The sequence below is a fragment of the Emydura macquarii genome, unplaced genomic scaffold (genome assembly GCF_026122565.2).
Source record: "Emydura macquarii macquarii isolate MOO-44397 ecotype Brisbane River unplaced genomic scaffold, CSIRO-AGI_Emac_v2 contig_1045, whole genome shotgun sequence".
Lineage (NCBI taxonomy): Eukaryota > Metazoa > Chordata > Testudines > Chelidae > Emydura > Emydura macquarii.
This window is the reverse complement of record NW_027131182.1, coordinates 11,518,340-11,534,421: the sequence shown is the minus strand read 5'-3', so window position 1 is coordinate 11,534,421 and position 16,082 is coordinate 11,518,340. Positions and strand designations below refer to the sequence as shown.

Here is a 16,082-nt window from a genome sequence, read left to right as displayed (position 1 = left end):
GTCATATTCAGAAATCAGTGTTATTTTCACATGTGCACTTGTTTTTGTATTGATCAAGCAGGCAGCTGTTTGCAGCCTGATCTGATGACTCTGGGTAGCATTTCTCACCTTTTACCACCAAAAGCCACCTCTCCCAGACTGGTCTACTCCTACAGAGCCTAAATTCTTTTAAGTTTGCTTGAGGATGGAGAAAAGAATCTGTCCATGCCCAAGGCCTGGTCCACGCCAGGTTTCTCAACCTTTTAAGTAGCAAGTACCCCCTAACTTCTGAAATTTTCAGAAGTACCCCAACACTTAGTTTTCCACTTTGAGAAATACAATCTTTTTCCCCTTTACTGCTGGACGATTGTATTTCTCGTAAAGCAGGAGAGTTCTGCAGTGCTGTGTGGCTGTGGCAGATCACAAAACCTCCTGCTGTTTCTGCCCTCCTTCCTCCTCCTCTTCCTCCATATAGGAGCAAAGGTCAACACCAGCCAATCACTATGGTCTGATGGTGGAGTCAGGTGGTGTTCTCCTCACACAGGTGGGAACTTGTGAGGTCTGAGCAGGCACTAGTGATCCACCAGAGTGGATAGCAGCACTCCCCATGGCCGTCCCTAGGGCAAATCACACTGTGTGGGCCCCTCTTAACATTTTTATACTGGTGAAATCTGGGGCTGTTATAGTTGTCCATTTCACCGCTCAGCTAGAGCAGTGAAATTGACAAGTAAGCCTGTGGGTAGAGCCCGGCTCCAGCACTGGGCAAGCCGCAGGGCTCTCCGTCTGGCTTTCTGGGCACCAGGCTTTGAGCCGGGGAGGGGAGCTGCCACCTGGGCAAGTTGCAGGCAGCTGCCACCTGGCTGCCAGTTTGGGAGGTGGGTGACTGCCACCTGCTCCGAGCTGGGGCGAAGGAGGCTTCTGTGCAGGCTGGGACCCGGGGATGTGGGCAGGTGGCAGGCAGCTGCTGCCCGTCTTCAAGCTAGAATGTGGGGAGGCTGTCTCTTGGCTCAGAGCTGGGATGTGGGTGGCAGCCACCCAGCTGCGAGCCCAGCTCACAAGGTGAAGGAGGCTGCCGCCAGGCTCCCAGTTGGGACTGGGCAGGACATGGGCGGCTGCCGCCCAGCTTCTCAGGACTGGGGTGGCTGCCGTCCATCTCACAGCTAGGAGGTGGGACTGGGCAGGATGCCGGCAGCTGCAGCCTGCCTCCCAGCTGGGACTAGGTGGGAAGGAGGTGACTGCCACTCGCCTCCCTTCACTGGGTTTTTCGTCGCATACCCCCTACCTGTGTCTCGTGTACCCCCAGGGGTACGTACACGTACCACAGGTTGAGAAACTATGGTCTACAGTACAGGGTTAGGTTGATGTAGTGTCAGGGTAGACGCTATTGCTTACATCAGACTGTTCCAGGTATCAGCCCCAGCAGCTGTCAGCACCCCACAATGGCCCACACTGACAGTTAAATTGGTGCAAGCGCTCCTGGTGAGGACATGCACTGCCAACAGAAGGAGCTGGTATGGACATGCAAAGCCAATTTAATTACTGTGGTGGCTGATCGTCGAAGTAAGTCAACTCCATTTTGTAGTGCAGACTTGCCCTGTGAAGCAGCAGGAACCAGTCTCAAATAGTGGTAGCAGCTACTCCAACCTGTTTCATGCTTCATGATTCTTAGTATTGCACTGAGCCAGGTGGGGAATTGAAACAAAATATGGGCTTGATTGTGCTCCCATTTAAGTCTGTGACACATCTTGCATTGACTTAAATGGAAGAGAACTGGGCTGCTAGTGATTAACTGAAATTTTTGAGGAGTGGGGTGTGCCAACTGACCTAGTCTGTCTTTCAGAAATATAAACTTCTTAGAGCTACTGAAAGGACTGTAGCATCTTATTTTGAGTGAAGATTATAATTTTTGTGAACATCAAGTTTAAACTTTCACAACACATAAGATCTCCATCCAATTATTTCTTACTACGTATCTTATGTAATACTGGCATTGGAATACTATCTCAAAATGTTTTTAGTTTCAAGAACTGTATTACATGTGGCAAAATAAGAAATATATTTAAATATGATAAGTTGGAAGGTTTTTTAGTTGCTTGATTTCTTCTTATAAATCTAGTACAGTATTCAGCAAGAGCAAAGCCAAGTGGTTCCAAAGGATTTTTTTATGATCTTCCACACTTTATTATATTATCATGTCACTTTCCTCCTTTTTTTTCTTACAGATTTTGTGTGTGTGGGTGGTGTTCACTGTGCTAAAAAGATTCATGCATTCTTTTCAAATGCTCACTTTTCTTCTTTGAGTGCTTGCTCGTGTCGATTCCATTCTAGGTGTGTGTGTGCCCACGTGCACGATTACCAGAATTTTTTTCCCCTTTAGCAGTATCCATAGGGCTGGTTCTGGTGCTCTCTGGAGTCCTGCGATCATGCTGTGATATATCAGGCACTCCGGCCCTGTGCCTCCTCAGTTCCTTCTGTTTGCCCATGATGGTTGCTGGATCCCTTCTCTGACTTGCCATTGCAAGTGCTTAGTACTGTCCTGAGTAGTTGTAGTTTAGTTTTTGTAGATAATTTGTAGTTTAGTATAAGTAGTCCTGTTAAGGATGTTTGCCCAGTAGCGGAGCATGTCCCATTCCCCGGGGTTTAAACCTTGTGCTACATGCAACAAGCCTTCCAGTTTATCAGCCTCCATGACAGCTGCTTTAAGTGTCTGGAGGATGCGCATAGGAAGGACAGGTGCAAAATTTGCAAGGGCTTCAGGCTGAGGGAAAAAAAGAGAAATTGGGCTGAAAGCCCTGCTCATGGAGGCAGCATTGAGGCCGGCCTCTAAGCCCTCCTGTGCTGACTCATTGCTGAGAACGCTGGCCTCGGTGCAGAGTGCACCACAGGCACTGGTTTCTTCGTGGTGCCATTCCTCATTCTCATCTCCAGAGAAGAGGCAGAAAAAACTGTGCATGTAGAGAAGACGTTCCCCTGCACCGAAAAAGACTAAGAAAGGGGCTCCAGGAGCGGGACCCTTGCTAGGCCAGCTGCCTGTGTCGGGACATCAAGAGCTGGGCTCTCCACACAGAGGATTGACCTAAATGAGGGAACCACCCCTGACTCCAGCAAGCACAAGAGGGCCTTTCCAGCTAGTAATTCGATCAACTCCGGTGGCGTTTCAAATGGCGAGGGACCTAATGGCCCTTCAGTTGCCTCCGACCCATAGGCATCCCTCAATACCAAACAGAGGGAAGGCGCCGGTATCAAAGGGAAAAACTGAGATGGGCCCTCCTCAGCAGTCACATTGCTCGCCTGATCCATGACACCACTCTGCATCGCCAGGACCGCGGTCACTGGTGTGGAGGAAATCCCCGCCTTCATAGCACCGATCACCAAGATCATTCTCACAATCTCCCGCATTGACATGCCCACCCCTATCTGAGCGGCACTGATCACATTCCCCGTGGTACTGGTCCTCAGCTTCCCGGCACCAGTGTCTGGCGCCACAGCACCGGACTCAGGAATCCCGATACTGATCCTCAGCATCTCGATCCCCAGCACCACACCATTCACCACAACAGCACTTGTTGGGGCAAACACCATTCTTGAGGCTCGCAGTGCCAGTCTCTCTCCTTGTGGCACTGTTCCCCGGTATCACATTATAGCCAGGTCGAGGCACTGACACTTGGTCTCTGCAAGAAGGGTCCTACCCCTTGGGTTCAAAAGAGGAATTCAGGCCCTGACCCATCCAGCATTTGCATCAAAAGGCGCAAAAGGTCAGTGCAGGACCTCCAACATCAGGCTGGCCACAGGGACAATGGCCCATCCAATGGCCGTATTGGAATCCCTGGGAATTCCCCATTGCACCAGGTCTCTATTCATTCCGCTCTTTGAGGAAGCTTTCTGCAGTAGGAGGCCCAGGACTCAGCATTGTATCAAGCATCGAGCCTCAAGCAACCACGTCAGCCCAGGTGTAGGAGGAGGGATTGCCCCCCTCTCCCGGTTCTACCATCCTCATCCCCAGACTAAGCAATCACCATTGCAGAGCACTTGGTCCCATTAGATTACTTCAGAGCTCACCAGGAGCTCCTCAAGAGGATGGCTTCCAACCTGGGCCTAGAAGTGGAGGAACTCAAGGATACCTCAGACACCCTCTTTGGTGTACTGACCCAGGTCACGCTGCCCATACATGAAAGGGTATTCATGGTGGTCAGGGCCCTGTGGCAAACACAATCCTCATTGCCACCAACATCGAAAAGAAGTACTATGTTCCAGCTAAGAGATTTGAGTACCTCTTCACGTACCTGCCCCCGGGATTCCTTGTGATGAGTGCCACTAATGAAAAAGATAGCCAGGGTCAACTGAGTTCCACTCCAAAAAATAAAGACTCAAAGAAGCTGGACTTACAGACTCATAGACTTTAAGGTCAGAAGAGACCATTTATAATCATCTCTAGTCTGACCTCCTGCACAACGCAAGCAACAGAACCTCACCCACTCACTCCTGTAAGAGTCCTAATTGTTGACTGAGTTATTGAAGTCCTCAAATAATGGTTTAAATACTTCAAGGTATAGAGAATCCACCAGCAAGTGACCTGTGCCTCATGCTGCAGAGGTCGCAAAGCTTATTCTACAGCCAGCCTTCAGTTTAGAATTGCCAACCAGCAGACACTGCTGGGTACGTATAACTATAATATCTGGAACTTGCTTACAAGGTTCTCCGAGATACTGCTTCAGGAGCACTCCCAGGACTTTGCCACCATTTTAGAGGAGGGCAAGACGGTGGCTAGAGCAACAGTACAAGCAGCACTGGACGCAGCAGATTGAAATGCAGCCAGTTTTGCTCAATCCTCGGGCTTGACGAGGGATCACTGTCAGATGTCTTCCTGCTCTTGTGGGCAGGGGCACTTATGTATGCCTTCCCGCCAACACTTCTGATCCACAGGATCCTGTTGAAGATCAAGAGGGACAAGGCAGATGTGATTCTAGTAGCTCCTGTGTGGCCACGACAGCATTGGTTCAACACAGTGCTGGAACTCTCAACTGGCCCTGGCCCCATGCCCCCCTCTTCCCAGCCTCCCCGCTACTCCCCTCATTGGAGCTATCATGTTGGCCAGACCTGCTATCGTAGAACTATGTCCTACACCCGGACATAGTCTCCTTACACCTGACAGCGTGGAGTCTAAGTAGTTGAATACAGACAAACAGGCGTGTTCATCTAAGGTCCAGCAGGTCCTGATGGGTGGCAGGAAACCCTCTATCAGAGTGTCTTATCTGGCCAAATGGAAAAGATTTTCCTACTGGGCATCAAGCCAGTAGATCCTCCCTCTCCAGGCGTAACTAAAGTCAATACTGGATTACATGTTGCATCTTAAACGGCAAGACCTAACAACTTCATCAATAAAGGTTCATCTGGCAGCCATTTTGGCCTTTCACCCTCCAATCCAGGGAAGGTCAGTATTTTCCCATTACGTGACGGTCAGATTCCTTAAAGGTCTAAAGAGACTTTACTCCCAGGTTCGTGACCCACTACCTCCCTGGGACCTGAACTTAGTCCTGTCAAAAGGGGCCACTCTTCAAGCTTTTAGTGACTCACCCCTTATTGCTTCTCTCCTGGAAAGTGGCCTTTCTGGTAGCTATCACTTTGGCACACGTAGTTTCTGAGATATGAGCACTCACCTCAGAACACAGTTTTCTGTAAGAATACGGTCCAGCTGCAGCTATATCTGGTCTGCCTGCCTAAGGTAGTATCCCAGTTTCTCAACAACCAAGACCTGTTCCTGCCAATGTTCTATCCTAAGCTACATAGTTCTAGTGAGGAGCATAAATGCACACCCTCGATGTTAGGTAGGCATTAGCCTTCTATATTGAAAAGATAGACCCTTTCATAGGACCATGCAGCTCTTTATGGCTGAAAGGACTGCCCGTTTTCTCTCAAAGGATCTCCTCATGGATATCTTCTTGCATTAGACTCTGCCATGAGCAGGCGAACTTACCTCCGCCGGAGATTGTCACAGCCCATTCCACCAGAGCGCAAGCCTTGTCAGCGGACTTCCTGGCACAGTCACCAATACAAGACATTTGTAAAGCTGCTACCTGGTCCTCAGTCCATACCTTCATGTCCCACTACGCCATTGTCCAGCAGGATTGGGATGATGCCAGCTTTAGGAGAGTAGTGCTGCAGACGGCTTGGAGTTCATGGATGTGCCTTCCTCTGACGATACTGCTGGTGAGTCACGTAGAATGGAATCGACATGCGCAAGCACTTGAAGAAGAAAAGATGATTACTTACCTTTCATAATTGTTGTTCTTCGAGATGTGTTGCTCATGTCTGTTCCATGACCTGCCTTCTATCCCCTTTGTTGGAGTTGATGGCAAGAAGGAATTGAGGGGCTACAGGGCCAGCTGCACCTCATATGCTGCGGCATGAGAGTGGGGATCCAGAGGATGCCAGAGTTGGCGCTTCAGATACTACTAAGGGGGGAAAAAAATTCCGGCAACTATGCATGTGGGCGCACACATACCTAAAATGGAATGGACATGAGCAACACATCTCGAAGAATAACAATTATGAAAAGTGAGTAACAGTCTTTTCTTGTGCCTAAATACCTTAGGAGGTTATCCTGCTGGAGACCCATCCCACATTAGTAAACTCTGCACTTCCCTGTTCAGAATTCACTTCATTTGATAGTATGTTTTTTTTAAACCTTAGTTTAATTTGATTTGTGAACTAATTGATCATTCAGTTAGATGTTCATTGTAAACTAATTTAAAGATCTGCATACTTTTAAAAAAATATATATATAGATAGATAGATATATAGATATAGATATAGCTGTAAGGGGTATTTTATTAAAATTAAAGTTTTTAATACATCTTTACATTTCTGAATAATCATTATAACAAGTATTATTTTAACCATTCTGCTTTGTTTTTGTAATATCACTGCAGTACTTTGACTTACCAAAAATGGTAGGATTTTCACTTGATGTTTCTGTATCGGAACACCATTTTGATACCTCGACTTAATGCAGTTTTGACATTAAAACGACAGAATCATATAGCATTTTTCTTCCAATAAATTTTGACCAAGCATAAATACTGACAAGTTAGAGAAGCAGTAAGCATACCAATAGACAAGAGGTAGTATGGTTTTTGGTAATTAGTGCCAGACTGAGTATCAGAAACTTTAGCTAGGTAATATCCCCCTGGTATCTGAGCAAACCTAAAATTACAGATCATAATCTCAGCTCAGCCACTGACTCAGTATGCTGCCTTAGGCAAAGCATTTAATATCTCTGTTTTAGTATCCCAGTTTATAACAGCTCCCTGATGTAGGTGGTATGAGTATTAATAGTGTTATTGGAAGACAGTGCAGGAAATAAATCATGCTGGTGCATAGGCTGTGTCATATAAAAGTTCCTAGCTTTAGTTTGTAACCCCATTTCTTTTCAGGGTTGTGATAACTACTGACTTCTTGGCAATATTTGTTTTAGTAATTTATTTATATTTTTAAATTAACCTACTTAATCTCTTAGGCATTTGTATAATATAAATGCACTGTTACAAATCAAAATAGGGCAATAGCAGTTATTATATTCTACCCTTCAAATAATCAACTGCACGTTCTGAGACCATCCTTCTCTCACTGGGCTATTAATATTATCTGTCTTTGGTTAGTTAATGCTTACCTGTATGCTGTTTCACATACCTGCTGCAAAGGTTGAGGAAACAGATGATAAATTGGCACAATCCTGATAGAATAGTCACACTCATTTCTAAAGTACACTTAATTTGGTTACCAGGTCTTTTGATCTTTTCTCTATTTTTTCTAGATACAATGATTAGATACCTATCTAATCTCAATCATTTGGAGGGGGACTCCCTCATTAGAAATTAGTTTTAAAAGTTTAGGGGGTTTTGGACTGACTTTTAGTTAAAACATTTAAAAAGTCACTCTCCTTCTTTCATTCCCCAGTCAACAAGCTTGCATTGGGAGGAGTGGGCATCTTTTTAGCCAAGTAATTAGTCTTACAACTCCAATAGCATAAAAGAAATCCTACACTTTGCCCTGAAAACGCTGCACCAGGTGGAATAACTCAGTAATGAGCTTTCACAGAAGAACAGTAGTTCTTTTTTTCAGTGTGGGTATTGTCAGATTTGCTATCCAAAGAACTATTGTAGCACTCGACTTCCAGTCTGATAGTTTGAGACCTCTTCATTGTTTGTCTTCGTTGTCTGCCAGTGCCAAAAGGTTTCTCTCTATCAGATGGGCCCCCATTTTTTTAGTGTTTTAGCTATAAGCACGTCAGTGTGTGGTGGTACTTAAATAATGAGTTCCATAAAAAAATAATCCTATAAATAAAATAAAGGAGCTGCTTCATGTGAACCTGTAGACCTCTCCAGGATTATTCAAAGCTTAGTTTTAAGACTTAGTTTTAAGACCAATTATTCCATCCTTAGAGGTTTTTAAACAAAGCCCTGCTTAGTTTTAAGACTTTTCTGGTATTTTGAAAATGAATTAAATATTTAGATATCAGTCTAGCATGTTTTTAGCTGTTGAACTAATGGACTCTTTACTTGATGGTAATACTTACTGTCCTTTTCCCATTATAGCCAGCAGCCAGCTTCGGGTGTAGCCTATTCCCATCCAACTACAGTTGCTAGCTACACAGTCCATCAGGCTCCAGTAGCTGCGCATACGGTTACTGCTGCCTATGCTCCAGCAGCAGCTACAGTTGCAGTAGCCAGGCCTGCTCCAGTAGCTGTTGCAGCTGCTGCAACAGCTGCTGCTTATGGAGGTTACCCTACAGCACACACGGCAACAGATTACGGTTATACCCAAAGACAACAAGAAGCCCCACCACCACCTCCTCCAGTCACTACACAAAACTACCAGGTAAGTAAATTTATACCTTTATAATCACTTCATCTAGTTGCAAAAATATATATAATATAAAAATTACTAAAGAAAGAGACTGGATGGCTAAAATAATTAGTAATTAGATCTATATCCCTGCCCATCTGTGGCGCCAACTTGAATCCAGCTCGGGTTGGTAGTGGCCAAAATTTGTTGTCATCTCATGGATGTTTGGTGATCTGTGTGAAATGTGTTTGGTAATCTGTCTAGTTCCCACTGGGCAAATGTCCATATCTTAAAAACTACTATCAAGTTTAGCAGCCTTGTTTTTAAAAAAAAAAAAAAAAAAGGTATCTTCTACAAAAGCCAAAAATTGATTAGGATTGGAGACTGAACTCTCCTTTTCGCCAAGTAAGGGTTGAGACATGTAACCAGGGGACTGTGAAGAAAGTTACACTCAGAGTAGCAGTTTGGCATCTGCTTTGTAGAGAGAGAGGATTTCAGTCTCCAGAACTGTTAGTCAGGCATTTTTTTCTCCAGCACACATTCACTCAATTTAAAAATAAATAAACTTAAAAGATGCCATCATCCCTGTCTGCTAATTTAGGCTCAAATATTTCAAACACTCATGTACGTGAATAGTCCATTGTAATCAGTGGGACATAAAGTGAAGTCATTGGGGTTTTGTGCGAGCACACGTCTGCCCATGTGATTCTTTTTACAGGTCATGTGCCCTATTTAGTAAATTATTTTTGCTATCTTGTCTCCCATTAAAGTCAGTGGGAACGTTTCCCTAGCCTTGGAGTCTTTCTGGTTCCTGGCTAGTGCCTATATATACAAGATTTATGTGAGGTAAATATACAGGCATTGGTCATATTTAATATGAAATTTAAGGTATTTGAACTAATTTACAGATACTGAATTGAAGGTATTGATGCTGCCTGCTTCTGTATTTTACTTTATTGTAAAGCAGACTAAATTGAAAAGTACTGTCGTATTTAAATGGCCACATTATAACTTAATATTTTAAAATTATTTAGTAGGGGTTGCCTTCTGGATTAATGTAATGAAAAGTGCTTTAGAAGAACTGCGTATTATTATTGGTTATTTAATTGTTCCCTCTATATATCTGTTTTGGTTTTTTTTAAATAACCACTTCTGGTTTGAATCCTGAATAGCAAGCAAGCTCTTTCCAATGATCAGAAGCAGCAATTAGCTAATATATCCTAATAATTACAAGAGTGGTTCATATGCTTGCTACTAGATGCTGATGCACAGGCAGAGAGAAAAAAGGAGCCTTAGGTTGCCAAAATTGCTAGGGAACGAAATGTTACTTTTTAAGTTTCTTAACAAGTACTGTAAATCCAAGAACAAAACTCTCTAAACTGAGAATGGTTGATACAGTATAAAACAGAATGCTTACAAAATGTACAGTTAATGTTTCCCTCTGTAATTTATATGTATACAGGAAAAATGCTAAATCAAGTTTGTGATACCTAGTGTTTAGTAATTATTGATGGGCTTTTCTTCTTTTAAAAAATACTTGTTTTGTGAAAATACACATTTTCTGCAGGCTTGTGAGTTTTCTTAAAATTGCATAGAATTTCTCATCTGATTCTTTTCCTTAAGGGAAATAATTAGTGGGAAAAATGAGAAAATACTTTTTAAATCCAAGAGTTGAACTGCTATAGTAATGATTGTTCATCAAAGCTGCTTAGCACTTGTTGTTCTTCGTCTCTGTAAATTAAGATGAAAGTTTTTTAAAATAAAGGAGGCTTATTTAACTCTAGAATCATGTACATATGTAAACGAATTGATTGACCTAGTTCAGATTGTCCCTCCCTTTGGCTGCCACTGTTTGTTTGATTATCCCAGCCACCAGACATATTTAAGCGGAAACTCAGGCTTTCTTTCTGTTTTGCATGCTTTTTAAGGACTCCTACTCATATGTTAGATCCACTGCCCCAGCTGTAGCTTATGACAGCAAGCAGTACTATCAACAACCAACAGCAACTGCAGCTGCAGTGGCTGCTGCTGCCCAGCCTCAGCCTTCCGTAGCTGAATCATACTACCAGACAGGTGGGTGGTGTGCATGAAATTCCTTTTCGGTCAGTGCAAAATAGTGTGCTTCTTTATATGTTTTTTAAAAAACATTTCTTTGGATATCTCAAATAAACTAATTTTTATTCTTAGCTTTATAATGTAACCCTTATAAATGTACAGACAAAAATTCTGCTATTACCCAGCACTTAATAATAAGACATTGCCTCAAATAGCTTTCTTGTCTAAAAATACACACACATTTTTCTGTATAAATTGAATTTAACAATACTTATGTATGTTTTAAAAATATGTTGAGTCTGAACCAAGTTCAAATACATTTTGACTGGCCAGTGCAAAAAGGAAGAGACTTGGACAAGAACAGGATTTTTTTTAACAGAGTTTGGTTATATTAAATAGCATAAATTGGTATTAACCCATTTTGGCCATCACAAAATTTAAATCCTGTTTAAACAAGTTTTAAAACTTTGGATGGTGGGAGAAGGTTTACTTAAAGAAATCAATAGGGTGAGTAAGTTGCTTAAGAACATGACATAAGCCTGTGGGGAGAGAGGTCAGAGTTACTGTGTGTATTGGTTTTAAAAAAAGAAATGTGTACTGTATATGGCTGTAATTTTAAAAAAATGGCATTAGGAGGGGAATTGTACTCTAATAACAAAAATAGGGCATTGTTTGATATCTAAATTCAGAGTCCATACTTATTGTGTCTCACTGTCCAGCACGGAGAGACAGTCTTATTTCCTCAAAAGAGGAATACAACGTGAACCTAATGTCATTAACTATATCTCTCTGGTTTACTGGAAACCGTATTAATGGAGCTCTGAAAGGAGTTAGTTCAGTTTTCATGTCCAGGCAATAGTTGTGATAACATGAGACCTACATACAGAAGAAAAAAATTAAGTTTTAGCTCTGAACCCTTGTTGCCGTGTCATGCCCAGGCTTTCAAAATGCAACAAGGTTTCCATGACGTGGCAGCCCTAAATGAAGTCATTGGGTAGTTGTACAACTGGGAAATTTCAGATAGCTGCTGTATGGATGAGAGAAACCTAATACAGCAATAAGAGGCCGAAAAGAGAATTGGACGCAAGTAGGAATTATTCATGTCTTCTGTGAGAGTTACTAGAGTCCATAGATTACTCTGCTTAATTGTGACTGCCATATTAGAGAAGGGATTTTGAGAAGGTAAGAGAAATCAAAAGAAGCAAGAGGGATTATTTTCCGTGCCAGTCTGGAAAAAATGGTATTCTCTGCTTTCAGAATTGTAAAGGAAATAGTAAAGGTAGGTGCAGATATGCTGTCTAAACAATAAACAAACTCTAGGACTCAACAGTAAATACTCCTAAAGCTATGGGAACAGCATGCAAGAAGTGAGTGAATTACAAAATCATAAAAACGTGGGGCTGGAAGAGACCTCAAGGCCAAATGGTCTATCCCCCTTTGCTGAGGCATGTTTAAGTATACCTCCATACCTGACAGATGTTTGCCTAACCTGTTTTTAAACCTCCAGTGATTTGGGACCTATCTAGGGAACATGTTCCAGGGGGTAGAAAGTTTTTCCTAACTACATTGAAGGTAACCTTTTTGCCCTGAAGGGAGTGAAACTTGTGGTATCTCCTACCAAGTACAGCAGTAGCAAAACAACTAGTACAGCTATTTTACCAAAGGACTAGAAATATATTTTACAGGAAATAACATTCTGGGTTATTAATGAGTAGCTAGTTTGGTCTTGAAGGGTTTCTGTGGCCTGGGCCTGTAGTAGTGTTCTTTGTGTGAAACACCATGTTCCTGGCATAGTAAACTTTTTTTTTTCCCCCAGGAAGTATTAACAGGTTTACAAATCCTTGCCATGTAAATATTAGAAATGAAACAATAATCATTGCAACAGTGATCTTTTGTTTAAAGAGACATGCAGGAATATAGTCATCAGCTCTCTCTGTTCATCAGGGTGTTACCCATATTAAAAAGTGGGCATCATTAACAGCGTTTCTAGTGATTTTATTAAATTGAATGAAATCTCTGATTACACATAATTAACAAGACCAGGCATGTCTATCAAATGTTAATAGTTTGAAAAATGGACAGATGTACTGGGGTTTTTTGCAGGTGAATATACTTTGAGTACTGAATGAAAGGTAATCAAATATATAATTATCTAATTGTCCTGTCTGTTTTGTTGGGTATGTAACTGGTTTGTTAATTTTTCCATAACAGCATCCTTCTATGCTTTTTTGAACCATTCCTCTAGGGTTGGACTACTTTTCTTTTTCCACTGAGGGATTATAAATTGCTGAGCAATTACTAGCCGATGAGAGATTAGGCGTATTATATTTGTGTTCCTTAGTTTTTGGCTATGCTGAAAATGAAAAACCATTTAGAATACTAAAAATAAAACCAGCTTCTGTGAAATATGCTTTTGAGTTTTTGTAAGTTAATCAGTTTCAAACTGGAAGTGATCATCATAGCTCAAACTACTTTTCATAGTACCGAAAGGAAAATGCCTGGCTGTATTTAGAGAAGATAAGTGAAAAATGAGTTATGTGGATGTACTTTGGGATTGTATTCATTTTATTACACGATCATCCTCTCTGGCATGTGTGTTTTTGTAACTGAAAAATCCTCATTTGTTATGTGCTTAGCTACTTGTATATAATTGGAATGTAATTATTTTAATGTGGTTGGCAATTCACCTCATATCAAATTTTGAAATCTATGTACAACTTTACTCTTTTATCTCAATTAGCCCCAAAAGCAGGATATAGCCAAGGAGCAACTCAGTATACTCAAGCCCAGCAAACTCGACAAGTGACCGCCATAAAACCAGCCACCCCAAGTCCAGCTACAACTACTTTCTCTATATATCCAGTATCCTCCACTGTGCAGCCAGTAGCAGCTGCAGCAACTGTCGTTCCATCCTATACTCAGAGTGCTACATACAGTACAACAGCGGTTACTTATTCTGGTAAGAATTTTGCATGTTATATTACTATGAGATTTGTGATTCATGTGATGGGAAAGGATTTTGTAGGCTCAAAATTTTGGTAATTAAGTTTGTGTTTAGTTATGTCATAAAGCACCAAGAAATATTCAGCCAGTTAGATCACTATATTGGCAGAACATTTGGATGTAAATTTGGAAGAGAACAATAGTTCTATGCCATCCTATTTTGTTTTTTATAAAAATAAAAGCAAGATTGCAGCACTGCTTGGATAGTTCTTGGTGGTGTACCAGTATGGGAAGGGAGCAGATTCCCTGGAATGGAAAAAACAGGGAGACAAATGTCCAAAGAAAATAAAATTTTGGAAGGCAGTGTGCTACCATCAGATGACAGTTGTGAAGAGTAGAGGGGGCAATCCAGAATAAAATTTAAGGACTCTGGATTACTTTAATCTGATGTGGGAGGGAGATGGGTACAAGAGCTTTGCTTCAAAAATAAGAGATTCAATGCTTGATTAAGTGTGGAAGGAATCCTGTTTAGCTTCCTAATCAGATGGTAATCAACTGGTAAATTGCAACTGCTTGGATCTTTTTATATCCTGTTTAAAATGGGACATTTAGAATGTGCCTTGAAACAGGAAGAGCCTAATTAGGGAGAGGATTAAAGTAATTAAACTCTCCACATCTAGTAGTTCATGGAGAAAATTGGCTCAAAGGTATGAAAGCCCAGTTTTCTTGATTTATTCAACTGTGGTACTAGAAATTAAGAAGTGTATAGTTAAAGCAAGTTACAGAAAAATAAGCAGTCCAACAGTTGGTTTGCACCAAAGTGCATCTGAGGGTGCTGGGTGGTTTAAACATCAGTAGGTTGGGGCTGTTAAGTCCTGTTGTGGGTTTTATTTTTTGTTTCATATGCGTGTGTATCCTTTTCTTTCCATTTTGAATCTTACACAATGAATTGTAGTTATTAATAACCCTGAGTTTGAAGGAATATTCATTTCAAGTGGCTTTTATAAAATCTTTGCTGTGCCACACCCAGCCCTCCCAGATGTATCAGGAGCTTTGCACCATTCTTGAATGGCAGCTTTAATGCTGCTGCCAGCCTAGTATATTCAAAATTGTATAGCTACAAAGATGCATCTGAGATAAAGATCAAGTAAAATTCTGATTAAGTGATAAGATCACTTGACCACACATTGCCTCATAGGAATCCTATCAAAATGTTTAGATCCTAAAATGTACCTTTCTGGAAAAAGTTGTCATGTGCATCCCTGGAACTAGCTTATATGTAACTGTGATATACAATGTATAATAATGTAACATTACTCATATTTTGATTTTTGAGGTACCTCTTATTCTGGCTATGAAGCTGCAGTGTATTCAGCTGCATCATCTTATTACCAGCAGCAACAGCAGCAACAGAAACAAGCAGCGGCAGCGGCAGCCGCTGCTGCGGCAACAGCTGCCTGGACAGGGACCACCTTTACTAAAAAGGCACCATTCCAAAACAAGCAGTTGAAACCAAAACAACCTCCCAAACCACCACAGATCCACTATTGTGATGTTTGTAAAATCAGCTGTGCTGGACCGCAGGTACCTGTATTGCATGATAGTCCCCTATACCTCTTAGACATAATTTCATATAGTTTAAAAACAGGTTATATTTAAGAACAGTTGTGCATTAAGGAAATTATTTAAAGAACTCTGCTGTAGGAGTAGTTTGGTGAAAACATGTACTGCTATGAAAGGAATTACGGATGTTTGTGCTGTACATGAACAGCTGAATTCTACTTCCCATCCCAAAAGGGTTTACATTTTCTATTTGAAGCAGTGTTGTGCTCAGTAGCAAACTTCCTGGGGCAAACTCCCATCTCAGACCCATAGACCCTTGAGAATTTAAGCTTTTATGAAATGTATTGTTGAAAAATATTCTGCTTTGTAGAATATTCTGAAACCCCAGTCTACTTTTGAAATGGCTGAGTGTAGTACTGTTGTGCATTCAGATTAAGACAGCAATGAACATGAGAGTTTTTCCACACTTGCATAGAATATTTGTTGTTCTGCATGTCACTTTAAAGAAGTGTCATTGTTTTCTACTACTTCTCCCACCTGGACTGCCCCTTCTCATGCAAGGACGCATTCAATTTTAAAAGTTTTATTTTGGGCCCAGCTGTACTTACGCGGTATCTCCTTCTAAATCATTGAGTACTTTGGGGTGCTCTAACTCATTCTGGAGTTGGGTACAGCCTCCAGATCAGAGCATTTCATCG

The 16,082-nt window shown here is 41.7% G+C and overlaps 1 protein-coding gene across 2 annotated transcripts in view; it reads left to right on the top strand.

Annotated features, from left to right (window-relative positions):
* The window catches only part of ZFR (zinc finger RNA binding protein), a 55,628-nt gene that overhangs the window by 16,755 nt on the left and 22,791 nt on the right, over nt 1–16,082 (top strand). For both annotated transcript variants that reach the window (XM_067545481.1, XM_067545480.1), the window contains exons 3-6: nt 8,574–8,856; nt 10,752–10,896; nt 13,619–13,837; nt 15,158–15,405. In XM_067545481.1, the coding sequence (XP_067401582.1) occupies nt 8,574–8,856; nt 10,752–10,896; nt 13,619–13,837; nt 15,158–15,405 (895 nt within the window). The remainder of the gene's footprint in view (nt 1–8,573; nt 8,857–10,751; nt 10,897–13,618; nt 13,838–15,157; nt 15,406–16,082) is intronic.